The 24,870-nt window shown below is 45.7% G+C and overlaps 1 protein-coding gene across 1 annotated transcript in view; it reads left to right on the forward strand.

Annotated features, from left to right (window-relative positions):
- Positions 1 to 17,616, forward strand: part of KDM4A (lysine (K)-specific demethylase 4A) — a gene marked incomplete at its 5' end in the record, with an annotated part of 21,217 nt that extends 3,601 nt beyond the window's left edge. The window contains 17 exons of the mRNA XM_010188552.1: positions 224 to 273; positions 734 to 837; positions 1,879 to 2,016; positions 3,474 to 3,715; positions 4,544 to 4,722; positions 5,716 to 6,077; positions 7,725 to 7,845; positions 8,418 to 8,596; positions 10,298 to 10,502; positions 10,784 to 10,860; positions 11,578 to 11,633; positions 12,561 to 12,669; positions 13,672 to 13,860; positions 14,658 to 14,828; positions 15,325 to 15,444; positions 16,085 to 16,177; positions 16,802 to 17,616. Coding sequence (XP_010186854.1) covers positions 224 to 273; positions 734 to 837; positions 1,879 to 2,016; positions 3,474 to 3,715; positions 4,544 to 4,722; positions 5,716 to 6,077; positions 7,725 to 7,845; positions 8,418 to 8,596; positions 10,298 to 10,502; positions 10,784 to 10,860; positions 11,578 to 11,633; positions 12,561 to 12,669; positions 13,672 to 13,860; positions 14,658 to 14,828; positions 15,325 to 15,444; positions 16,085 to 16,177; positions 16,802 to 16,942 — 2,536 coding nt within the window. The remainder of the gene's footprint in view (positions 1 to 223; positions 274 to 733; positions 838 to 1,878; positions 2,017 to 3,473; positions 3,716 to 4,543; positions 4,723 to 5,715; positions 6,078 to 7,724; positions 7,846 to 8,417; positions 8,597 to 10,297; positions 10,503 to 10,783; positions 10,861 to 11,577; positions 11,634 to 12,560; positions 12,670 to 13,671; positions 13,861 to 14,657; positions 14,829 to 15,324; positions 15,445 to 16,084; positions 16,178 to 16,801) is intronic.
- Positions 17,617 to 24,870: the final 7,254 nt, after the last annotated feature.

The raw sequence follows: 24,870 nt of genomic DNA on the forward strand, positions 1-24,870 counted from the left end.
TGGTCAGCTTTTGCTTCTTGATTTTTCTTGGAATAGAGAGGTAAAAGTCCTTGATAAATATTTTTAGTTTTATATCGTTGAACTTTGAATGAGACAGTGTGGAGATGGAGGATTTAGGTTTTTTTAAGTAATTCGTGCCTTGATGCCAGTTTATTATTTCCAGTCAGACACTGAGATTTCGTCATGCCACTTGAATGTAACAGACTTGTTCTTATGACTGCAGGTACTCCATCCCTCCAGAGCATGGGAAGCGACTGGAGAGACTTGCAAAAGGTAACTGGGCAATTCTTTTACGTCCTGCCCTTTTGGGAGGTGGGACACACAGTTGCAACAGGTTTCAGCTCTTTTTGGAGTACCCCGTGCCTGTAACATTTACGAGATTACGACTAAACTGATAATTTGCCTTCTGTAATACAGATTGTATTGCTTCTGAGTGTTTGTTTATAGTGCACATGCAAGAGAAATGTCACGTTACAAATACTGCAGTTGTGGTCTGTCTAACCTTTAATGAGAAAATCCTTAGCTATTGATTATTAGAACTGGAAGGTTATAGCCAAGGGAAGATACTTCTGTGTGCAGTCTCGTGCTCTTTTTAACTCTGGATAAGGTGGTCCATACTTTTATGCCTAGGGAAAAACACTGTTTAGACAGTAACTTTTCCTAAAAATTACTGCAAAATTAACTTATTTCACAGCAGAACAGTAACATCTCTCCTTGCCTTTATTTTAAACAGGTTTCTTTCCAGGAAGTGCCCAAAGCTGTGAAGCATTTCTCCGTCACAAGATGACCCTCATCTCTCCATCAATTCTGAAGAAATACGGCATCCCATTTGATAAGGTATAGAAAAATAATCATGGTTATACCAGCTGAGTCAGGAGGCTCTTGCAGCCCTGTCACATCTCTAACAACAGCCAATAGCAGATGCTTAGCGAGGAAAACAGGAACAGGGAGGGTATAAGGCAATTCTTTCCCACTGTATCTCCATTTATCTGTCAGTTGGGGTCTGAAAGAGATTGGGACAGAAAAATCTGTCAAGGACTCTTAAAAACAAAGGCTCTGTCTTCTGATTTTTAATTTAAACACTTTACACAACTTCCTGTGTTAACTTCACTGCTTAGCTGTGTCATTCAGTGAAGAGAGATTGTTCTTTTTTTGTTTCAGACATTTCCCCTGCTAATTCAGTTTGTTGTGAGCTGCTTCCCCAATAGAAAATACAGCTTATTCTCTCCTAATGTTTTTCATTACACTAATAGTTTCTTAGACTTTCTTACTTTCTAAGGTGATAACCTGCCACTCCCCCTCCCCACAGCACGCATGGAAGATGTAGTTTTTGAGTCCTTATTTAGAGGCACTGTCACATCTGCGTGGGCAGCTGAGGGGTTTTGTTGTCAAGAACCTTTGTTAGACAGTGGGGAAATGTTGAAGAGCAGCAGTGGAAGGCTGACTGAGGGTTGTACTTGAATATGAGCTGCAACAGAAGGCAGTAGTAAATTTTCAGGTTTTGTGTGCTTAGAAATTTTCCTTGGCTCTCGATGCTGTTCAGGCACTGCTGTAGCTGATACAGATAAGTGTCTTTGTGACCTTCAGATAGCTTGTCAGAGTACTGCATGTGTATAACCACTTCTGTGCTATTTTGACCGGTTGTGTTTTAGTAAAAACTCTCGAGTGTTGCTTTTCAGTAAACAAATACTTATCATAAGTAGGAAAACAGTGAAGATAAATATCAAGTCTGTCCATTGCAGCGAGTAACTCCAACCACCGTCTGTGGCTGGGGCTTTCAGATATGCTCTGTGAATTGTACAGGACCTCCTTTTATCATACCCACCAAGTAGACACTCTGGTTGTAAATAACACTGTGGTGTCTCAATTGTTTTCTAGGTGACACAGGAGGCTGGAGAGTTCATGATAACCTTTCCTTATAGCTATCATGCTGGCTTTAATCATGGCTTTAACTGTGCTGAATCTACCAACTTCGCTACTCTTCGGTGGATCGAGTATGGGAAGCAGTCTGTACTGGTAAGTGGTCTGTTGCCCTCTTATTGTGTACAAATAACCTAATGCTCTGCGGCTCATTAAGCCCCCAGTATTTCTCTAAGGGAGTGAATTAAGTGCTTTGTCCGTTTAAGATGCGATGCTTGCTTTCTGCTACAGTAACAGTGTCCAGTCAGCCTCCTGTTTCGTGTCCTTGTTTCAACTATGGGTAGCATACAACATGTTTTCTAGCTTTGTGTAGAACAAGTGAGGCTGCAAAGAAGAGCAGGGGCCTGGTTGTCTTTCCAAAGATGAAAGGGTGTGCTTGGTGGTCAGGATTTTTAGTATTTTGTTTGATATTTTAACCATTATTTCTTGACTGTTTAGCCTGGAAGTCTGACTTTGTGTTGTGGTTTATGCAGTTGCTCCATCACCTGATACCTCCTCCCCACTTGGGCAGGGGTGTTCGAAGAAAGGAGATCCATGGGCTGAAACAGAAGTAGATTTAGTAAAATAATAGATATCAATAACAGTAGTAATGTAAAGTACACAGAGTTATATTCTGCCAGTACTGGGGGGATAGGCCTCAGGAGTAGGATGGTAGACAAGTCCCTCTCAGGATGTCAGCTGTGGAAGAAGGAAGAAGAGGGGAGAAAAGCTGTCCCTAGCAAACTTTCAGTTTGCAGTGAATGTGGCATTTATGGTATGGAATAATGGTAATTGGTCGGCCTGGGGTCAGCTACCCTGGGTTTCTGCTTTCCCCAGCCCCTGCACTTGTTTGTCTCAAGATCACTGAAGACTGTGACCATCCCATACCAGCTTTAGCTGAAAACTATAACAAAGTCTTGTCACTTTGTTCCCATGAAATAGTGTTGTAGTCCTCAGAAAATTGCAGTTTTCCTCAATAGAAAACTGACTCTAAAACTCTGTCCCAGTAAACAAGGACATTTTGGTAACTTAAGTCACTTATCAAAATAAATATCTTGGCTAAACTTTTAGACCGGATAGTGTTGTGTCCCTGTGGACATGCCTTACAAACATGGGTTGTGTTTTTAGAAGTTACAGTGAAGTGGAAGCTTTGAAGCACCTGTTGTTACCGTGGCTGGATGAGGGGAACCTTTACTGCTCTGGGTACACCCAGAGGATGTATGGCTCTGACTTCCTCATTATAATCTCTGATTTTGCTGGCTATTTTTGTATGGGCTCATTTTAAAACAGTGAGCTTCTACCAGCAACTCTGGCTGGTGAGCTTGCTTTCTTAGTTATTGTGATTAACATCTGGTTTTCTGTTTCGTTGTTTTTGCTGGCTTTTCTGCCCGGTTTTTAGTAACTTAATATATACCCTTTTGATTTCCTGGGAAGGAGCCTTGAGGGTTCTGAGGCTCAATTATGTGCAACTGTGGGATTTTCTTCAGTTAAGTTCCTGAAAGCAAAATGATACAGGAATGCAGGGTAGAATTGTTGGGTATGTGGCCTTACTTGAATATTTTTTGTGACTTCAGTGCTCGTGTCGGAAGGACATGGTGAAGATCTCCATGGATGTGTTTGTGAGGAAGTACCAGCCAGATCGTTACAAGCTGTGGAAAGCCGGGAAGGACGTGACTGTCATCGACCACGCTACAGAGGCAGCAGAGTTCCTCAAAGGGGATCTCATGCAAAAAGTCAAGAATGGGAAACAGTGTGCTGAGGAAATGGAAACGGGCGATGCATGTAAAGAGGAGGCAGATGGGGATGAGACAAAAAGGTAGTGCTTTATACAGTCCTCTGCTTTTTTTCTGTTGGATTGTTAGAAATTAAACCCAGCTGCAATTGAACGTGTGCCATTCTGATAGAACAGCAGCAGTCAGCATTAGCAATAATTTGCTTTTTTGTGAATAGGGTTTACTATTTCTTACTGTCTGAGTCCACACTGGTGATGGTCTGTGGTAGACAGAAAATGCACCGGCTTGGAAGGTAGTTCTTCATTTTTGGTCAGACATCCAAGACCTGGATTGGAAGTGTGCACAGTACACTGGGACACCAGAAGAAAAAGGGGCTGTATTGGGATCATGGAGTGGTACTTGCTAGCAAATTCTGTTATCATCAGTGCTGCAAGCTGTGACAACAGTGTGCAAGTCCTGGTCGCTGAAGGTGGACAGGCTAATTGTCTTACATTTTACAGTTCAATCTTTGTCAGCCAATGTCAGCTGCTATTCCTAAAGCTGTCTTTGGTGCAGTTCAATCTTTTTCAGCCAGTGTCAGCTGCTATTCCTAAAGCTGTCTTTGGTGGGGTTTTGTTGTTGTTTTGGTTTTCATCATTGGTTATTGTTGTTGTTCAAGAGGAAGAATGTTGGGCTAGAGCCTAGCTGCCCAGTACGTGATTAACAGATGCTGAGGAGTCATCCCTAAGGATTTCTGACCCTGCTTCGGTAAAGGCAAAGAAAGCACTTCAGGATAATTTGGAAACTCTTTGGCTTGCGTGATCCTGTCTCATAAGACACTGATCCAAACCAGGCTGTATTTTGTGCATCCAGACAGGAATTCAACACACTTATATGTTTGGTAACCTCATATATGGGTTTGTCTTCTGCAGCATCCCCAAGCATCGCATAGGAACAAAAAGGCACAGGGTCTGCCTGGAAGTGCCTCAGGAGGTAAGCGAGAGTGAAGCTTTCCCCAAGGAGGAGCAGTATGAAGCAGACATGGCAGAGCCTCGTGAGAGACCTACAAGTGAACTTGTGCCGCAGGGTGAAAAAGGGCTCAAGCTTCCAGGTAATGATGTGTCAGGCTTTATCCTGGTACGAGGGGACGGGATATTATTATTCAGGGAGAGAAGCTGCTAGAGCTGAATCTGGGGCACTCTTTCATATGATCCTAGTTGGCAGGATGTTTTCATGTCCATTTTGAGCCATGGCAAGCACTTCAGAAACTTAAAATCATGAGGCTTTTTGATTTTTTTCAAGACCAAAGAGTGCATCTAGAACAATTCTAGGTTACACCCTTTAGTTAAATTTGTCTGACACTGGTTTGAGTGTACGAAATAACCACAGCTTAAACTGTTAGATTTTGTGGCCCAGATGTGGATAATTCTCCAGTGAAAATTACATTAATAAAAAATGTTAGAGGAGAGCAAAGCTGTAGGCAGCCATCCTGTAGCTGCTTCAGTGACTGACCAGGTAGGTCAAGAGGATGTTGCCTTTCAGCTGAATTAAAGGGAACAGGAAGTATTGCACCAGACTTGCTTAAGAAATCGGTATTTCCAGCTTTTGAGCAAGGGGCTATGGAGCAGTACAAGAACAAGGCAGACATGTTGTGCCTTCCTCCAGTATTCTGTTTTCCAGCCCTTTGGAGCTTGTATTTTATAATCTTCTGTTGGTTTATGGGTTCTTATTTTTCTTCTGTTAAGTCTCCCATGAACCCTTGTAACCTCTTACCCACAGCGTCCTGTGGCCAGCAGCTGAGTTATTTAGCTACACTGTGTAAAGGATCATCTCTGTTTATTTTGAGCGCTCTGCCTGCTGGTTTTGTTTGATATACCTTAGTTCTTGCACTGGAAGAAGCAATGAGCAGATGCTTTTAATCCCTCTCTCTCTAAGCCACCACAATTTTATAGGTGTTTGAATTCATAATCTATTCTTCACATGACTTACTGTCATTTTTTTGTGTAGTAATTTGCTTTCCTGTTCGGCTTTGCGCAAATGTTTGCACAAATGTTCTCTCTGCTGCCCAGACTTTAGAAAAAGTCAGTATTATCCTTTCTCCTAGATCGCGTGGACTCAGCTAAATTTGAAGAACTGAAAACAGTGAAGCTTGAGGAGGAAGAAGAGGAAGAACAAGAAGCAGCTGCACTCGATCTCTCCATTTCACATGCTTCAAATTCCACTTCAGCATTGCCAGCTTCGAAGCAGAGTTCAGCTTCCAGCGTCCAGCCCGGCTCCCCTGCGTATTCTGCTTCTTCCGACTCTGAATCGACCGAAGCGTTGGCAAAGCGAACTCCTCCTGGGCCAGCTGGGGTGCTCACAGTCCATAGCTATGCTAAAGGGGACGCCAGCGGGTCTGACAGCGAACAGACTTCAGGGAAGAAAGCCAGTGCCACTGCCAGCGTGAACGAGCAGGAACTGGCAGAGGTATGAACGGCACCGGTACTGAAAATGCAAGGGCTGCAGTGCGTGCTCATGGATTTCCTCTGACACCGCTTCCTGCCTGGGCAGATCACATTTTCATTCCATTGGTGTTTGCATAGCAGATTGCTTAGTTGTTAATGTGCTTTTTAATACCTACGGGTTTTGCTAAACCGGCAAGAATTAAGATGAAAGTCTCCTACTTCTAGAAAACAAGGAGATCCCTTGTTTTGAGAACTTCTCTAAATTAAGTGTTTTAAGGGAAAAGGTAGCTGGGTGGTTTTGATGTGGTTGTGTTACAGGCTGATTCATATCTTTTTATAGACATAGACACCTGTTTGTACCTAGAATGAATCCAGTTCAATCCAGCCTTTATTAAGAGCACATTAATATGTTTGAGAGGTTTTTTAATATAAAATCACACACACATATATAAAAAAAATATGTACATCTGTGTGTCCCTTTTAAAAAAAGAAATAATGGGACAAAAGCTCATGGTTGGGAGAAAGTAAATCTGAGTGTCTAGGAAATGCCAGCGGATGTTTTATTAGACCACCCAAGAGAAGGCTGCAGTAGTTGAAATCTTACCTGCTGGTACCTTTTCAAATTATTTTGTTTCCCTCTTTGAATCTGTGTTTAGAGAGTGGGAGGCTGATAATGAGTTCTCATGGATTTTTAAACTAAAGAAATTCTGTTGCTGATGCTGATGTTTCCATTGCATACTCCATAGAGGGAAAAGGTGAAATTTTGAATGGATGGAGGCTGTTTTCCCCAGTCTGGTGTATTTCAAAACAATTTTTCCATCAGATGGTAACTGGAAGTGCTAATTTCCATCTGAATAAAAGCATTTCTGTTCCTTAAAAATCTTGTATCCAACTCTGTGTAGGAGATAAGAGATAATGATTGTCGTGCTCTTCTCTGGCTTCTTCTATGAAAAGAAGAAATTCAGAAAGACGTAAGATGCATTTAATCCAAGATTTGCTTCTGCTCTTAGAGGAATAGGAGATTTTAAAAAAAAAGGGGGGAGAGAGGCTCTTATCTACTGAGAGACTTCCTGGCCTGTTAAAATCATTGCCCTTGGTGCCTTGCTTGTCAGGTTATAGCAATTTTGTCAGTGTGTCATGTGTGTAAGGCTAAGGGAAGATGAAATAACTGTTGTAGTCTCCTTCACCCGGTCTGTCTGGAAAGACACCAGTGCAGGTGATAAGCAGAGAGGGTTAAAGTTTCCTTTAGCCTGTTAGTTTGAGATGCCAATGAACTCTGTAGTTCTTAATATTTTATTACTTTTTCTTTTTAACTTAACACACAAACTGAGGATTTCTCCAGAATTGGTCTTTGGTTGTTTCTGTCTCTTACATGATTCTTGTATGAACAGACTTGCATGCAAAGCTATGCTGGGACCTGTGAAAAGTTTCTATTCTAGTGGCTCAACAGAGCTAGCGGCTCTGTCTGGTTTTTCGTAGCAGAAGTGCTTGAAGCAGTTCTTTCAAAGACTTAAACTAGTTTAGAGCTGAAGTTAGTTTGTTAGAAATAAAATGATGGAAGCATGTGTGCATTTTGCAGGGCCTTCTCTAAGTTCAAAATAAATCCCTTTAAAAATAACGTCAGAAGGACACACATCAGTTGACTGCTGAATTCCTTCTCCTTGTCCAGGCAGCGAAGGAGTACCTGAGATCAATGAAGGAGAGCAAGAAGTCCAAGGGTCGTCGGCAGCCGCTGAGCAAGCTCCCACGCCATCACCCGCTCTTGGTTAAAGACTGCATTAGTGACGATGGTGAGTAAGCCTTGCGCTCTTTGGGAGTCTGTAGAGAGGCAATGAACAGTCAGCAAGTGACACCTCTGCATCCTAGACAAGGTGCTTATCTCTCTTTTTTTTGTGCTTGCATCATTAAACTTTTCTCTCAAGTGGTGTCTTCTTTCTCCGCTGTTCCATCCTCTGGAAAGTCACAGGTCTGAAAGGAAAGTTAAACTAGTGCTAGAGTCTGTTGCGTAATTGATGTAAATATTCATGATTTAAAAAGAAAGAAAGAAAGAAAATGAACCAAACATCCCAAACAACCCCACAGCACCAGATTCTTTGGCTGATAGCCTCAGTCTTGACGTAATTTGGAGCTGGTGCTGTTCTCACCCAATAAGTGCATCTTGTGTCTGTACAGTTGCTTGATTAGTAGAAGCCTCTTAAAAAGGAGACCAAGTTCTTGGCTCCCATTGCTCTTCTGTAAATCTGATTTCTGGCAGTCTTTCTGCCATCTCCATTCATAGCTTCTTGCCTTATTTAGTTTCATTTGCCAGAGGGGTATCTATAAATGGACTCATAATCACTGACTTAATGATCTCTTATTGCAGAGGCATCGGAGCAGCTAACTGCTGAAGAGGAGGCTGAGGAGACAGAGGCGTGGGCCAAGCCACTTAGCCAGCTGTGGCAGAATCGGCCACCGAATTTTGAGGCTGAAAAAGAATACAATCGAACCATGGCTCAGCAGTCTCCTTACTGTGCTGTTTGTATGCTCTTCCAGACCTACCAGGTATGTAGGCCAAGGCTGTTAATGTTACCATAGAGATGGCTGAATAGGTTGCTGCGTAGTTTTAAAAATGTGGGTTTGCGTATTGCCAGTTAACAACAGCAGTGTCAGCGCTGTGGCCTTCCCAGGGAGTTGTTCCAGGAGAGCACCATTGGGTGAACCTCACCACGCCTGGGGTTCCCAGGGGCTGGCACAGCTGCTCAGTTCAGAAGGAGCTGTTGTGTTCTGTGGCCTCTGCTAAAGCTGCAGAATGGAGCTTGGTCATTGCTGGAGCTATGAAATCCCGTTTGTCTTTTCCAGACTGACACCTTCACTTCTGCACTTGTTTTAAAAACACTTTAATTCCACTCATAGCACGTGGTCTTTGGGGAGCTGGCAAGGAAGAAAACCTTTTACTTAAAAGGATTTAGGGTTGTGTTTGTGGATGGCACAGATAGAAAGCTGTCTTTTCTTGGAGTATATCCATATTGACAGTAGCTATGGCATGTAAAAGGGCTTTACTAAAAGTGTGGCTGTGGCAATGCGTAGCTTGGGATGGGCTGCAGAACCCCTTTGTCATGTTGACTAAATGCTTAGGCAGAAATCTCACACTGAATTTGTTGTTGTGCCTGAGTTAAGTAATTGTAAGGGAGCTTGAATAGTTGTCTGATGGTGTGTTCCACCTGCAGCTTACAGATAGCTTGTCCCTTCCCATGTGCTAAGCCTGTTTGATTCATTTGAGATCACTGTATGCTTATGGTGGCACTAGAAACATGTTCACCACAGTTTTGGAAATAAAGACCTCATTTTTTTTTTGTTGAGGGTTTATATTGCATATAGTTCCCAATTTCCATGGAAACCATAGACCATAGGTTCAGTTTGATCTTCCTGCTTCTCCCTGAGAGTGGGTTCTTATTAGGACTGGAAATGCTACATAGAAGCTGCATAGTTCATAGGGATTTAGCTGGTGTATAAAGTAATATAAAGGTATATAAAGGTAACAATTTGAGGACAGTTTAAGTTCTGTTAGCTTCTTTTTTTGAGTTCTAAGCACTATTAAGGAGAAAACTCTAGCTGCAAGTTTTCAAATGTCTGTGGACAGCAGGCAGCGAAGGAGAAGCACTTCCAAGATTGGAGCTGTGGTTAGGGTCTTTGTTCCAACTTCAGAAAGTTTATAGCAAGTCTGGGAACTCACTTCAGTTGCCCGTTCAAATAAAGAAAATTGGCAGAAAATGCCAGACAAATATTCCCTTTTCCTTTGTGAAGAAGGAAAGTATCTAGCTGATTTTTCTTCTGCTATGTTACAGATTTCCCTCAGTCTTTAGTCTTTGCCTGTTGTGCAGTGTTCATTGTAGATTCAGAATCTGAATAAACAAGATCTGTTGAAAACCTGTCGGTTCTGTTCCAACTGTGATCCATACCTGGACTTTTTTTCCCTGCCTTTTGATGCACTGTAAGAGGGACAGTGCAGCTTCGTTCTGCTACTGCAATTTCTGCTAGTAATATTTCAAAAGATTAGGCAAGCTCCTTCTGTGGTGGCTTATGAGGTATAAAGGATGGTTTGAAACACTTCTTCAAAGAGAGGTTCATTTCTGTTTAGCTGTTAAGAAAGGTAACTTGAATGGAAGCATATATCTGGATTTATATATGGAATAATGGGTGAGTAAAGATGATGTAAGGTGGTTTTATTTGTAAAACTTTAAATTTCCTCGCTTTCCCTTATAGACGGAGTGTGGAGGCAACAGTCAGACCTCTGAAGTAACTCCAGCTGCTGTGGATGGAAAGATCCGAACCAAACCCCTGATTCCTGAAATGTGTTTTACTACAACTGGCTGCAGCACTGACCTCAGTCTTTCAACTCCCTACTTAGAGGAAGATGGAACCAGCGTACTCATCACCTGCAAGAACTGCCACGTCTGTGTTCATGCCAGTGAGTGCCCCTAGGCTCAACCCTAAACTCCAGTGCTCTCTGTAGTGAGTCTGTACATCATAGCAAGCCTCCACCAGTACAAATAGCCCAAGTCCAGCCCTTATCTGAATGGTGTATACTTGAATGCTGCCTGTTAAAAGGTGGAGTTGGCTGTGTGGATAACTTGAAATACACAGCATCATCCTTAGGCTCCTTAATTTTAATTTCTGCTTCACTTCTGGGCCCTTAGGGAAATGGGTCTGAGTTTAGGGAAGCTCTTAAGTGAGATGTGTCTGTCCTAGGTTGTTACGGTGTATCCCCTGACAAGGCCACTGAGGACTGGATGTGCTCCAGGTGTACGGAAAATGCCTTAGAAGAGGTAAAGTTTCTCATAAGATTTTTAAAAGCAGAGTCTGGGTACATCTGGGAACTTGCTACGGAGTTCATTTCCGTAGTGTTTTGGGTTTTTTATTCTCTCCTCTGAAAAGGCAATTCAGAGAATTTTTAGGAAGCGGTCTGTTGTATTTTTTGTACTTTTTAAGCCATAGTGATCATTTTAACTAGTGCAAAGCTGCTGAACTCGCTTGAGTCACAGAGCAGATATTCTGCATGAATGTGGGAATAGCTCCCTTGTCTTAATTTGTGGTAGCTCCTATTTCTAAAACAGAAAGTAACTGTTAACTAGGAAGGTGTGAACTTGTGAACAAGGCAAGAAGAATGAGATTCCCTCAAAAAAACTATATAGACTTTCAGTCAGCAGAATGGATCAGCCTTTTGAATTGTTTGTTCCAGATCCTTTAACACATCCTCAAAGGATGTGGGGCATTGCGGTTGTAAAAGGAAACCACAACAAATAGGTTGAATAAGTGTTCAGTGGTAGGTCTGCTTGCCTTCAGCAGACTTGGAGTCTGTATTTGTTGCCCTAAGGGCAGCAGCTTTTGAGAGCTAAAGCAAAGATCTGTACAAGGTAGTTAGCTCCCTTCTGACAGTGAAACTGTTTGCTTCCTCTGGACATGCATTTTAAGGAGGAAGTTGTGAAGCAAGGATATTGCTCTGGACTCCACTCTTTCAGCTAATGCTTTCTTTCTTGTGCCAGGACTGCTGTTTGTGCTCATTACGAGGAGGAGCACTGCAGAGAGCCAATGATGACAAGTGAGTGTTCCAGCTTTTCTGATCTTAAGGGAGCAGCTCAATTCCTAAGTAGCTGAGGGGGTAAGCTAGTAAAGCTGATACCTGCATTAGTGTAACAGGGTGAGCGACAGCACTTAACACAGTGTGTTACTGTGGGGGGCTGTGGTAAAGTGTGTTCATTGTGTTCACATGAATCATCATCCCTTCAGGTAATGCCTCACTTGCATTCTGTTAACAGCAGCTGTTAATTGCTTTGCATTTTATAGTGCTGAGGTAGAATGTACCACATAAAAGCAGGTTCCTGATGAGATAGCAACTCAACAGTACCTCCTCACAGGGGGTTTTGATTTCTCATGTAATGTGGTGGTGATGGAGACACAGGACAGCCATACCTTTAAGCAGCACAACATATTGAAATTCAGGGTACATCTGCAGCAAGTCCGTTGCATACAACTGCCTGTCCTGCGTCCTTTGTGGTGGATCATCTGCAGGTATATGATGCAAAATAGCAGTGGAACAGACTTTGTAGCACCATGGAGTGACTGAAACATGGCCTCCAGAAAGTTTGTGGACATCATATGGAGCCTCAACCTCTTGCTCAAGGTCTCAAAAGTAATTCAGTAGTGACTGAGCAGTTGTTATGGGACAGGTTTGTGAAGGAGTAAACCTATCAGGTGTGCTTTTGTAATGCAGGTATGCAACCAGCACAAGCCACACTAAATTGCTCTCCTGCTAAGCTCGTTAGTAGCTTAGTAACTTAGTTTTTGGTTTGCCTTATGTGTGCCTTGTCATCAGCAGTAACAGGAAGGAAGGAAGATTACACGACTAGTTCTCGGAGACTATTTACCATGGTTTATATGGCAAACTTCAACAGAACTGTAGTCATTTAAACTCCAAAGCGTTCTCTATTGACCTAATGCATATTTTTCCCCACTTCCATCCTGACAGGTGGGTTCATGTGATGTGTGCTGTAGCTGTACTGGAGGCAAAATTTGTGAACATTGCGGAGCGGAGTCCCGTAGATGTTGGCAAAATCCCCCTGCAGCGCTTCAGACTGGTAAGGATCACCTACGCTTCACTGATGGGGTTTCAAAGTCTCTCTCCAGTCTGTTCAGAATCTGGGGGACTTTGCTTATCCCTCCAGCCCAAGTCATCTCTCATGACTGAAGAATTTGATCTGCTCTATTCTTTGTATGGATAATGGCAGTTGTCTCTGCTGCCATTTCTTTGAACCTTTCCCTGTTCTAGTATATGCTCATTCAGATGAGGAGCCAACAAGAGGGGCAGAGGTTTCAGTATGTGGCAAATTACATTTATACAGTGATATCCTGGTGGCATTTGTTTTGTGTGTTATTTTTCTAATCCCTAGCATTTGTCTTGCTTTATTGACTGCTGTTGACCCCTGAGATGCTTCAGGATACCTGAGGTGTTTGTGTAATGGGTGAAGGTCTTCAGCGAGAAAAAAGCTGTACTTAACTCCTCTTCTAACAGCTCAGTGTTGAGGGGGGAAATTTTAACTGCTTTGCATATGCTAAGAGATTACAGATAATATTGTTTTCCTACAGCAGCCCATCAGGCCTAACCCAAGTGTATTTGGGTCACTGCTGCTAGTGATAGAATTTTAACTGTTACTTCTGTGGTTTGGTTTGTGGTTTTTTTATTTTTAAATTTGGTCTCTAGTCTTTGCCTTTTATTCTAATTTGGTTGCTCATCTCTGTGTAACTTCATAGCCATGTGCTGAAAGGCCCTGTTGGCTTTGGACTGTTGTAGACTGATCTAATCCAGCGTCTCTTGTTGGTAGCATCCTTGGATCACATGCTTTCTGCATGCTGAGGTGGTAGATACTTCATGTACATTTTTCATCTATGGAGTTACTTTAAATTTATTAATTACTGCCTTATCATAAACTAGAACTGGTAGCTTTCTGCTTTTTTAAATCAGAAAGTAGTGGTGCTCTCACAGAGAATAAATGGGACAGTATCAGACACTTAAACCAGCTAGCCTTTTTGGTGGCGTGAAAGCTAATGCCAACCAATAACCTCTAGTTTCCCATCCACAGAAATGCATCTTCTGCAAGAAACGAAGAAAGAGAATTGCAGGTTGCTGTGTACAGTGCTCACACGGTCGGTGTCCCACATCCTTCCACGTCAGCTGTGCCCAAGCAGCAGGGGTCATGATGCAGCCCGATGACTGGCCATTTGTTGTCTTCATTACCTGCTTCCGGCATAAGACTCCGTCTCAGGCAGAGGTGAGTGGGTGTGTGATGCCCAGGATTTGAACTGCAGTGTCTTGGAGGGACTGAGAAGTTTTACATTGTGTAATCTGTTTAAAACTTCATTGCAGGCTTAGCTCTTTTAGAATTTTCAGCATAACCTAACAGTGTGTTGTGGTTTAGCCTGGCAAGCAGCTAAATGTGACACAGCTGTTTGCTTTCTCTCTCCTTGGTGGGGTGGGGGAGAGAATCGGAAGGAGTAAAAGTGAAAAAAATCCCCTTGGATTCTGATCTCAACCCTGCTGCTGCTCCAAGGGATCTTAGTCAGGTCCTTTATTGTATTTTGCTTTGCAGAAGGACTGAGAGCGTTACATCCCTCCTGTGGCTGTTGTGCGGAGGGATAATAGTGGGGTTTATGCTGTGATATTTAATACGCAGGAGTTAATGCTGGGACTCCAGCAGTCTGCATGAATGGTCATAGAATTCCATGGTTAAGTGATGGATTGGTTTCTAAAGTTCCCATTAGCGCTTTTAGCCGTCACAACCACAACAGTCTGTTAGAGAATATTTACTGTAAAGGCCTTGCATTGCTCTGAAGAATGAGAGCTTCATTTACTAAGTAAATTAAGGACAGTGGCATCTAACAGATTAGGCTTTAAACATTTGAAATACCAGAGGCAGAACTTTTCTAAAGATGCTGCTGGTGGTGTCTTGAGTAGGGTTACTTACCCAAGTTAAAATATTTTGCTTCCTTATCTGCCAGCACTGGAGCTATGGTCCTCAGCATGGTCTTTATTGAGTGGTTGTGTAAAAAGGGATTTTTCTCTTCTCAGCGAGCTAAGGCTGCACTCCAGGATCTGTCACCTGGGCAGATAGTCATCAGCAAGCACAAGAACGGACGCTTCTATCAATGTGAAGTGGTCAGCCTTGCAAAGGAGACTTTCTACGAGGTCAACTTCGATGATGGTTCCTTCAGTGATAACCTGTATCCAGAGGATATTGTGGTACGTTGTGCAGTGGGGTCTGGCTCCGGTAGAGGGCACATGATGTGAGCCCATCCTTGCTGCTGCAAAGCAGGCACACCAGGGGGTTTGGTAATTGTTCCAACCCTAGGTTGTGTTGTGGCTCAGGTGTGCTGCAAGAGCACCTCAGGGGTGTTACATGAGACTGACTTCACTGAGGGCTCTCAAGAACAGCTGTAGCAGGGAGCACAGCTCATCTTGGGCTGCTTAGCAGTGGTATGTCTGAAGGAAAGCTTGCTGACACTTGCGTACTCTTCCTACATGAAGTACTTTGAAGCTGGGCTTGCTGTTGGGCTTCAAATACAGATGACATCAAAGGATGTCTCTCAGCCTAGTTCTCCATCCCTAAAACGGATTAGCTGTTGGGGTGATGTGCAGTGTGGCTGGGATGGGTTCCCCTGTGATTTGCTGAATCTTCACATAAGTAAGCTGCTTCCCCTTCTCCTTGTCTCTCCCATCTTCCTCCTTTATGCTGTAGAGTCGAGACTGTCTTCAGTTAGGTCCTCCTGCTGAAGGGGAAGTGGTGCAGGTGAGATGGACAGACGGACAAGTTTACGGAGCCAAGTTTGTCGCATCGCACGCCATCCAGATGTACCAGGTACCAAATCGTGGTCTGAAAATTCATCTTTCATAACAAGCTGATCATGTTAACGTGGCTGTTCCTAAAGCCAGCAGAGCTATGGGGGAGTCACACTTAAACACATCAGGGGAAGTTACTCAGTGCTGTCAGCAATGCCAGATGCTGGTAACAGTTGCTGCAGTTAAGAGCAAAGTGGTTTCTTGCAGCTTTACTTCTATCTGGCTACCTACTTGAGAGTGTCAGCTTGTGAAAGATTGCTGGTCTTCAGTTCTTCAGCAGACTCTGTTCCTGTAGCTTAAACTACTTAAAATAGGTTCAAGTTTGCTTCTCTCTATTCAGTGAGAGTGCATCATTCCTTGCATACTTCCAAAAGGATGAATGTTCAGGCTGTATTAAAGTGACCAGCCAGACTGTTTTGTTAGCTGTTACAAGAATATTCCAAAACTTGCTGGACTGCTTTTACTGTCATGAGATTGGTGAAGAGTTGGTTAAGCTCTGTTGCAGTTTGCATACCTACATGTGTATCTTATAGAATTCAAGTGACAGAAGATTATTTCATGAGCGGCTCCTGTGAGGAGGAGAAGGCAGGTCTGGGTAGCTGTGGAAGGGGTTTGACTTCTGAGACCTCTGGCAGAACAACTCCTATTTTTCCTTCTAGGTGGAATTTGAAGATGGGTCACAGCTGATGGTGAAAAGGGATGATGTGTATACTCTTGAAGAGGAGCTTCCTAAGAGAGTGAAGTCAAGGCTGGTAGGTAAACGGGGTGCAAGCACCTCCTAAAGAAGCTCAGCTTTTTAATTTATCCTTGAACAGCAAGCTGAGTGCATGGCAGCAGCAGATTACAATCTGATGCTCTCCTCAGTCATGAAGTTTGGTAGTTGACCAGGCTGCGAAAGCAAAGTTCCTTCTTGCTCTGGAGAGGCTTTAATTCTTCTGCAGAGATGGGAGTTTATAGCAAAGAGTGGCAGGCACACAGGATGTTAAAGATTTCGGAAAGAACCTATCACAGCTGAATCTCGTGACCAGGTGTTGAAACACGCCTGCTCCATAAGGCACAGGATGTACTAGACTGCTTGAAAGTTGGAACAGATGAGCGTGTTTATTTCTTCGAGAAAGTGACTGTGAACTTAAATTAGCTACTCTGTTAAATTTGAAACCTGTGATTCTTTAAGTGAACTGTAATCAAATAGCTAAACTTATCCCAAGGCTTTTAAATCCACTCTCAAATATTTTTCTTCTCGAGTTCAGTCAGTTTTTGAAGAAGGCTGAACGTTCCCAAGTCTCCTGACTCGGTTCTTTCTTACGTGCAGTAGGAGGATGTGGAGGCAGGGATTTGATCTGTGTTCTCGTGACTAATTCTGGTTTTTCTCGTAGTCAATAGCGTCAGACATGCGCTTCACGGAGATCTTTGCAGAGAAGGAGGTCAGACAAGAGAGGAAGAGGCAAAGAGTGATCAATTCGCGCTACCGCGAAGACTACATTGAACCTGCGTTGTACCGGGCCATCATGGAGTAAGCGCTGCCTGTGGCAGAGGAAGACGATGCCCACCTCCCCCCAAGGATTTAAACGCTCCAGTACAACAGGCCATATTTGGATGCTTCGAATCCAGGGTTTTTTTGTTTTGTGTTTTGGTTTTTTTTTTCTAAGGAAGCTAAAAAGCTGATGCTCTGCAGTAGCTGAGAGGCAGCTGTTGGATAGTGAAACAGATCCCATTTGCTGAAGCTGATGCCTGCAGACTCGTGGTCTGAAGTTGGGTCCTTCCTGAATAAGCCAGCGTGGGGTTGTTGCTTTCATCTCGTCGAGCAGTCTTGCTTTGTTAGAGACAATTTTGGCAGGTGGCAAACTCTTCTGGGAGTTGTAGCCGGGAATCTTGGCAGCTGCAGAATAGTACGGTCTATTATTTTAATTGAATATTGTTCCTGATTTTGGGAGTCTCCCTGGTGGCCACACCTGGGCTTTTGAGCAGGCAGTGTTACTGGTGCTTGAAATTGAACCTCTTTTTATATTTATATCCTTTTTTTGTTGTTGTTGCAAGCAGCTTCAGTCTCTTGTTTCTCAGCACCTCCTTTCTGAGAGTTGAGCTGTAGGCTGTTCAGATCCAAGCAGACAGGAGATGCTTGCGTGAGCAGGTGAAATGTGAAATTGAATCCTATAGGACAAATTATTTAACCCTCCATTTAATATTTTTGTTTTGACTTACTTAATCATAAGTTTATCTGTAATAGTATGTGCCTCAGAATCAGTAAAATCTGTCTGGAGCCCCGCGCAGTGCAGCCTTCTAACAACAACAGGCATTCGGCTCCCAAAGAGTTTCTTTTGAGTTTCTCCCCACCCCCTCTAAGGCAATAATGACCAAAGGGGCAGAGTCCCAGCTCTCCCTTCTTGAAATCCAAGCGTCACAGTATTGGGGATGACAGGGCAGCGGTATCTGAAGCGGTGCAGTACCTCTTCTGTGGCAACACTGTCTGTCGTGTGGCTGCAGGCTTTTGCTCACAACAGCTCATTTTGGGTCTGGGACAGATAAAGCGTGCACTGAACTGCGTGTGTTCCTGGAAGGCTGCGCAGTGCTCTGCTGAGGCAGGAGTGCTGCCGTGTTGCTGTCCGGCAAAGGTTACCACAGCGTTTTTATGGAGTGTTCGTAGAGCACATCGCAGTTGTGTTGGAGAGAACTTGCTACTGCAGTAACAGGAAGCTGAGTTGAGCTGGGTAGTGGGTGTACCCGGAAGGCGTGCCAACTGACTCCTAGTAACTTCAGCGTTAATACACCACAGCAGGAGCTGTGTGGAGACACGTCCCTCTCCCATTCTGTGGGAAAGGGATTTGGGGCTGTGGAGCAGATTGACCACCACCTTTTTGCATGGAATTGAGGTGACTTTTTCTGATGGAGAAAACGATTCTCCAGCACAGTCCAAGAGGAAAATTTTCTAGTGAAACAGACCTAACGCATCCCTGCTTCTGCAGGGACGTGGCAATGTGTCTGCAAAGTCTGGATTTGTAACTTCTTTTTCCTTTTGTTACATAGGAACGCTATAAACCAAACTTCTGAAACCCCGGTGCATCGATTTGTGATTAGCAATAAAATGTAGAATTGTGTAGTGATACAACTCTTCATCAGAAAAGAAATAAACTGCAACTTTTATAAAGAAAATGTTACTAATCCCTACATTTTTATAGGGTCAGGAGGCTGATAGGAGCAGCAGAGATTTGCACAACCATTGTTTTGCATAGCGGTGATCTGTCCCATTGTTGTGGTGGAATACCTCGTTCATCAGTATCGGAAGGCTTAAACAGCTTCTGAAAGGAGGTCGCAGCTTTCCTTGTGGGTTTTTTTTTGTTCTTTTTCCCATGTCCAAAACTCCTGGTCTCAGGGTATTACTTCTTGATGAATGGAGTAGCTGGCTTGATAAAACTAGGATCTGTGTCGCTGCAGTTATTCTGGTCTAGGCAAGGGGAACAAAATTGTACTTTGGGCATCTCAGCTTGTACGTAAGCCTCTCTGAAGTGATGTGCTGTGAGCAAACGTGGAGAAGAGCTGACAGGGCCTTAAACTCGCCTCTGTTCTGTCAGCAAATCCTCAATATTTGGTATTAACTTCTAGGCTGAACACTACCTGTGTGTTACTGGAAAACATGCTCTTTGTATCACCTGCCGTTCTCCCTCCGGAGAAAAGGTGCCTGTGTTCAGACTTTCCTCTCAAACTGCCATACAACTGAGTCGCACCTCTCGGGTGCCACGTGCTGCCTGTGCTGCAAACACCCGGCTCAACAGCTTCATCCTCAAACGATGACCTAGTACGAAACAGCTGGATTTGCTTGGAGTGCTGTCGTTCAGCTGCAGCAGGTTTTGCCACTCACCTCTCCAGTATTGAGTGACTTTCCAGAGCTCCTATGCCTATTATTTGTTGTGGAAGAGAAGCTTTGTTACGCTGCCTTTTCTACGGGCTCCAGATCTGCTCCTGTCAGTTGGCTGCGCTGTGTTTGGAAACCGCTGCCACCCTGCACTCTGACACAAAGGGCCTTCCCAATCCTCCCGTCAGTTCTTGTGCTGCATCGTTCCCATGTGAGCATACTTTACCTACTGCAGTGATCGAACTGCGTTTTGGCTTCTCTCCGTGAACTTTAAAATTGGTGACCCTGATGTTTGAGAGGGGGTCTGTATTATTTTACTTTGCAAAAACAATTGGGTTTATGGCTTGAAGTATAACAGGTAGCAATAAAAGCTCTTTACAGAGCAGCTGTCTCAAAGGTACACATGCTTTCCGTTACCTATACTTTGCTCTTGACTAATAATAGTTTTTCCCAGTGGTTTGTTTTTGGAAGTGTATTTATCCCCGTTACAGCATCATTCCAGTGAGGGCTCAGTGCTGCCAGAGCATTGGCCAGGCAGGTGCTGCTGGATGTATTCAGTAGGAAATGGCACTCAGTGTGCCCCACAGGAGCTCTGGTGGCCCTTCCTTAGGTCCACGGCCTGTGATGCTGCAGGCAGTAGACCTCACTTCACTCTCCATGAAGCCTCCATCTGTGACTGGTTCAGGTTGGACTCGTTAAAAAGCATTTTTAATAGAAACAAATAGTGGCTTGCCCTTTATTCAGGATGAGCTTGGCAAGCCATGGATTACTTTTTATAGGGTTTAAAAAGGTGTGTGTATTCTTTGTGAAGCACCTGATTGCAGTAACATTTCTGCCTGTGACCGGACTTGTAGAAAACCCATTGCTCCATCAGCAGACCCCTCAGATGACCAGAGACAGCAATGGCAGTGGTAGGACCCATTCTCCTTGCTCCTTTTCTCTCTTCCCGGTGTTTTGAGCTGGGTTGAACTCATTCTGCACTGTTTTGAGGAGCGTAGCCACATATCCCAAGGCTTCTGATGCATCTCTGTTCTTCCATTCTCTAACCAGGCTCCTGTTGTCTGACACGTCTGCAGTTGTGCTTGTTTTTCTAATGCAAACACGGGATGAACTCAAGACTCTGGTAGCCTGTATGTTGTTTTCAGTTTGATCAAGTAATAAATCTAATTTCAAAATGGACAATCTGTAGACTAATTTAAGAACTAAAGCACTGTAACTTGGAAACTCTCATCACTTTTGCTGTTAGCGTTATTCCTTTCTCATACTCGTCTCCTTAAATGCTTAGCCAGGGAGCTCTTGAGTGCCTTTCCGAGGTGCTAAGCAGAGTTCTGTTACTTAAGGGCTCAGTCCAACATGACTTTTGGACTGGAACAGGGCCAGAGCCACAGATTCCTCCTTTCCTGTTGAAGTCCAGACCTGAGCCGTCTGCAGTAAGAGCTGAGTCGCCTCAGGTTCCCTCCATAGCAGAGTGGCAGCACCAGAAGAGGACTCACGGGGAAATCTTACCTGGCTGCAGTCAGAGAGCTCTGTTCTGCACTGTGGTGTTGACTCCTGAGTGAGGACTTGCTGAACTGGCAGTCAGGGACAGGAGATCCTTCTGCCTTAGCTCAGGGGTTTTTGTTACTGATACCCTGAGTGACCTTGAGTGAATTGCTTACTCATTGTGTTACTACTTCAGCTCCTGTCTTAGGAGCCTAAAGTGCCAGGTATTCCTGGAGCCAGCTCTTGCCGTTGGGGGAAGTGTTAACATCTCCTTTTCTCTGACAAATCTGTAGATGTTGCACAGAACCTTTAACTGTGTGCACTTAGGTTAGTGTAAAGCATTTTAGGTCCAACATGAACAATATGGGGTATTGCTACAAGTCAAAATAAGCCTTTTTCCTCTTATCCCATAATCATGCTTCTTTTCTTTGCATTGCTGTTAGAGCTGTTCAGCAGCTGTAGAGTTCTCCCTTAGATGAGTGCAGTGCTTCAGGTGGGGCGAGTGTGGTGGTGCTTTGTCGTAGTAACATGAGGCTGTGTCAGTGGTTTCCTTTGGCCTCACCAGAACGGTCTGCAGAGGAATGGGAAGCGTTCACCCGACTGCTGTCCTGTGAGGAACCTGTGACAGATCCGTGCAGAAACATCGCCACAGCCTCCTTGCTGCAGCATGAGTAACGTGACAGTGGAGTCAAAACTGTTCTGACAGCGCCTGGGGAACGAGGGAAATGTGTGGGATGGTACTGGAAAAGAAAAATAATCAAATGGTATAGGATGTGTGTTAACTGAGTGAAGATGGGCTGGTCTGAAAGGAGGTGTCGCTGGCCTGTAATTCTACATTTAAGAAAAGTTTTGCCTTTTATGAATGGTGAATGTGAACACCTTTGCTACACAAACACACTGTGCTACAAGAGAGCAGTGAAGCAGGGCTGCTGTCCGGGCTCGTCCACCTCAGCTGGGGAGGTCAATCCTGCGTGGCGTACCCGGCGTGGGCACCTCACTTTGCAACAGGACCCAACGCCCCAGGAATTGGGATGCCCTCATGTTTATCCACAGCGCTGGCCGAAGGAAGAGCTGCCTCCTCGCAGGCTGTAGGCAAGGTGGGTGCCTGGCGTGCTGGGATGTTTGCATACCCAGGCTGAGGAATTTCACAGAGTGAGGAAAATCGTGTCTTTGCAGCTCAAGAATCTGTACCACTCGTGTCCAAGCACTGTGCTGTGAGGCTCTGTGTACAAGTACACTATAGACCAAAGCAAACTCCTTCAGGAAATAGTTTGGGCTTGATGATCTTAGAGGTCTTTTCCAACCTTATGATTCTGTAATGATTCAAGTCCACAGTCTTGCTGAATTTAGGGAAGCAGGGGATGTGTTGTACCTGTGGACCTCCAGAGAAGCCTCAGACATGGGGATGAGATGACTGTGAATGTGAGTTGATGCTAGGTAATATGCTTGGACTCTCTAAGTGCTGCTGCTTCTCTTGAATACAACATCTTTGCACCTTTAGGGTTAATTTTTGTGCTTATGCTCACAACAGGTCTTAACTCAAACCTCATTACTGAGAGCCACAAGCACTTAAAAGTGACCCAGTATCCTGGGTGCTTTCAGTGTGGGTGGTGGGTGCTGATGAGCTGTAGGCTGCATGTGCAGAGGAGCTATTACAGCCAGTTCTGTGGAAAAAGAGTGCTGCTGCTGCTGGAGAGACAGGACAGAGCAAGGAAGTTGGTGATGAGGGGCAGCTTAAGCTTAGCAGCCTGCCTGGTTGGCGTTGCGGTTGCCTGCGGTGGGTTGCTGCCCAGGCTGCTTGGCTCTGCAGCAGGGACTCAGCTTTAGCTTGTCCAGGCCACGCAGAGCCAGGGCAGGATGAAAGGAGCGGTTGTGCTGGCAGGCAGAGAAGGCTCTGTCCTGAGTCCTCTCTGGCTTTCCTGTTTCCAGCTGGATGGATGTTTCCAAACGCCGTTTAACAGCTGGTGACCACGGGTACTGGCATGGGAGTTAATGCTCTAATTCTGCCTTTCTCCCTTGCAAGGGAGGTAACACCAGCTCTCCTGTTTGGACCCTGGTCCATCCTTGCAGTGGGGCTGAGACCAGCGCTGCCCTTTCTCAGTGGTCGGTGGTGAAGGCTCCTCTTGGTTCCCTGTGGGAGCAGGGCTCTGCAGTGCTGTCCCCAGGAGGGACGCCCCAATTTGGGCCCTCGGTGCTGTGCAGAGCCTGGCAAGAGGAAAGGGACAGAAGAACAGAGCTTGGCTCTTCTCCCTCCGCAGCCGCCGAGGCTCAGGGGCTGCCAAGGGCTGTGCGGCAGGAGAAGAAAGGCGGCGTTCATGGGAGCTGCGCGGCTCCGAGCTGCCGGGCCAGGAGCCAGGCACGTCAGCACCTGATGGGCCAGCTCCAGGAGGGGCTTCTCGCTGCTTGCCTTCTCCAGCTGAGCCCAGGCCTTCTCCAGACAAGCTGTGCTTCAGGGGTCCCAGTGTCGTGAGGGCTTTCCTGCCCCAGAAGGGCTGGGTTATCACTTGCATAGGGCATTGCTTTGGCACCGGTGTGCTGGGGAGGTCTTTCCCCAGGAGCCCGGCTCCTGCGCTGTTGAGCAGGCTCCCTGCTGCCTGTCTGTGTCCCCCAACCTCCCTCAATGTCTGGTGGAAGCCCTGGGGGACCTGGCTCGGTCCCTTGCCCAGTTGTGCGTACTCTGCAAACCAGGAACCTGCAGTCCTGCACTGAGGATGGTTCCCAGTGAGAGATGCAGGGCCAGGGCTGTGGGGGCAATCCCTGGGGCTGGGCTGTCCTCAATTCCCACAGCAGATCCCTACCCCTTTTCTGGGCAGGCTGGGGCACCTCAGTCCTTCCTCCAGGAGCTGCTGGACAGAAGGGCCCTGGTGCAGCCCTTTTGGGGAGGTGCCTGGTACCTGCTAGGGGAGACGAGCAGATCCCTGGCTATGCCTGAGCCCTGCCCGGTGGTGCCTCGTAGGCGTTTTGGTCTCACCCCTCTCCCAGCACAAGCTGCACCACAGCCCTAGAAGAAGCAGGTGAGGTTGCTCAGGGCTCTGCTGCCTGGGGATGGCTCGGTGCAGGCTCTGGGAGCTGCCAAGGGTCCCGGTGCAGGAGCAGGTCAAGGCCTGGTGTGTGTCCTGGGAGGTGCTGCTAGGGCAGCATGGACTTGGCCCTGGGTCACCAGCCCAGGACAGGTTTGGCTGTGCTGGGGGTGTTGCCACGTCAGCTTGGGCTCTGACAAAAGCACAGCATGGGGTGGAGGTGAGTGGGTGGCACTTCAGGTTTGGGGTCAGGATGCTGGGGACATCCTGGGGATGAAATGAATGTGGGTTGGAGCAGCAGGCAGTTCCTCTCTGACAGCACTGGAGGATGTGGGGATGGAGGGAGCAGGGTTTGTGACTTGGGCCAGAAGCAGCTGTGCTGCCCATGGGCTGGGCTGGCTGCGTGTGGGGGCCTCCCGGTACCTGTCTGGCAGTGGTGATGGTGGTGTTGGCTGCTACGGGCCCTTGGGCTGCTGTCCTGGAGCCCAGAGGAGCTCACTGGAGTTGTCTGTGTGCTGCCAGGATGGATGCTGCAGCACAGGCCAGGGCTGCCCTGAGCCCTCTGCTTCCATGGTCCCTGCAGCCCCCTCGTGAGCTGGTGAGGGTCCCATGGGTGTGCTGATGTGCTCCGTGCATCCCAGCACAGTCACGCACAGCGGTGGCAAATGCAGAGGGTGCTTCAGGTTTATGCATCCTTAAGGCATGTGAGTGGGGGCTCATGCACTCCAGAGGGCTGTGGGATGCTGGGCTGGGCAGTAACAACTTATGCCCAGTGTGCTGTTGCTTTGGAAGAAGAGTGGACAGGTATTTTGCTGATCAGCTCTGGAGTGAGAGAGAAGAGACTGCTGCAGAGAGATGATGTGGCTGCTGATGGGTTTGGGGTGCCAGGACAGCTCAGACGGCAGCAGGGTGGCAGCTTGTCAGCCCCTGTGCAATCCTGGGCTCCTACTCCATGCATAGGGCTGCACCCTAAAGAAGCCCCTTGCCAGGTCCAAAAGGCAGTGCCCTGTCATGCTGTGCTTTGCCCTGTATGGGCTCCTGGTAACCAGCTTTACTGGGAACACTGGGGACCAGCCTGGGGATGGGCTGGTGA

The sequence above is a fragment of the Mesitornis unicolor genome, unplaced genomic scaffold (genome assembly GCF_000695765.1).
Source record: "Mesitornis unicolor isolate BGI_N332 unplaced genomic scaffold, ASM69576v1 scaffold1860, whole genome shotgun sequence".
Lineage (NCBI taxonomy): Eukaryota > Metazoa > Chordata > Aves > Mesitornithiformes > Mesitornithidae > Mesitornis > Mesitornis unicolor.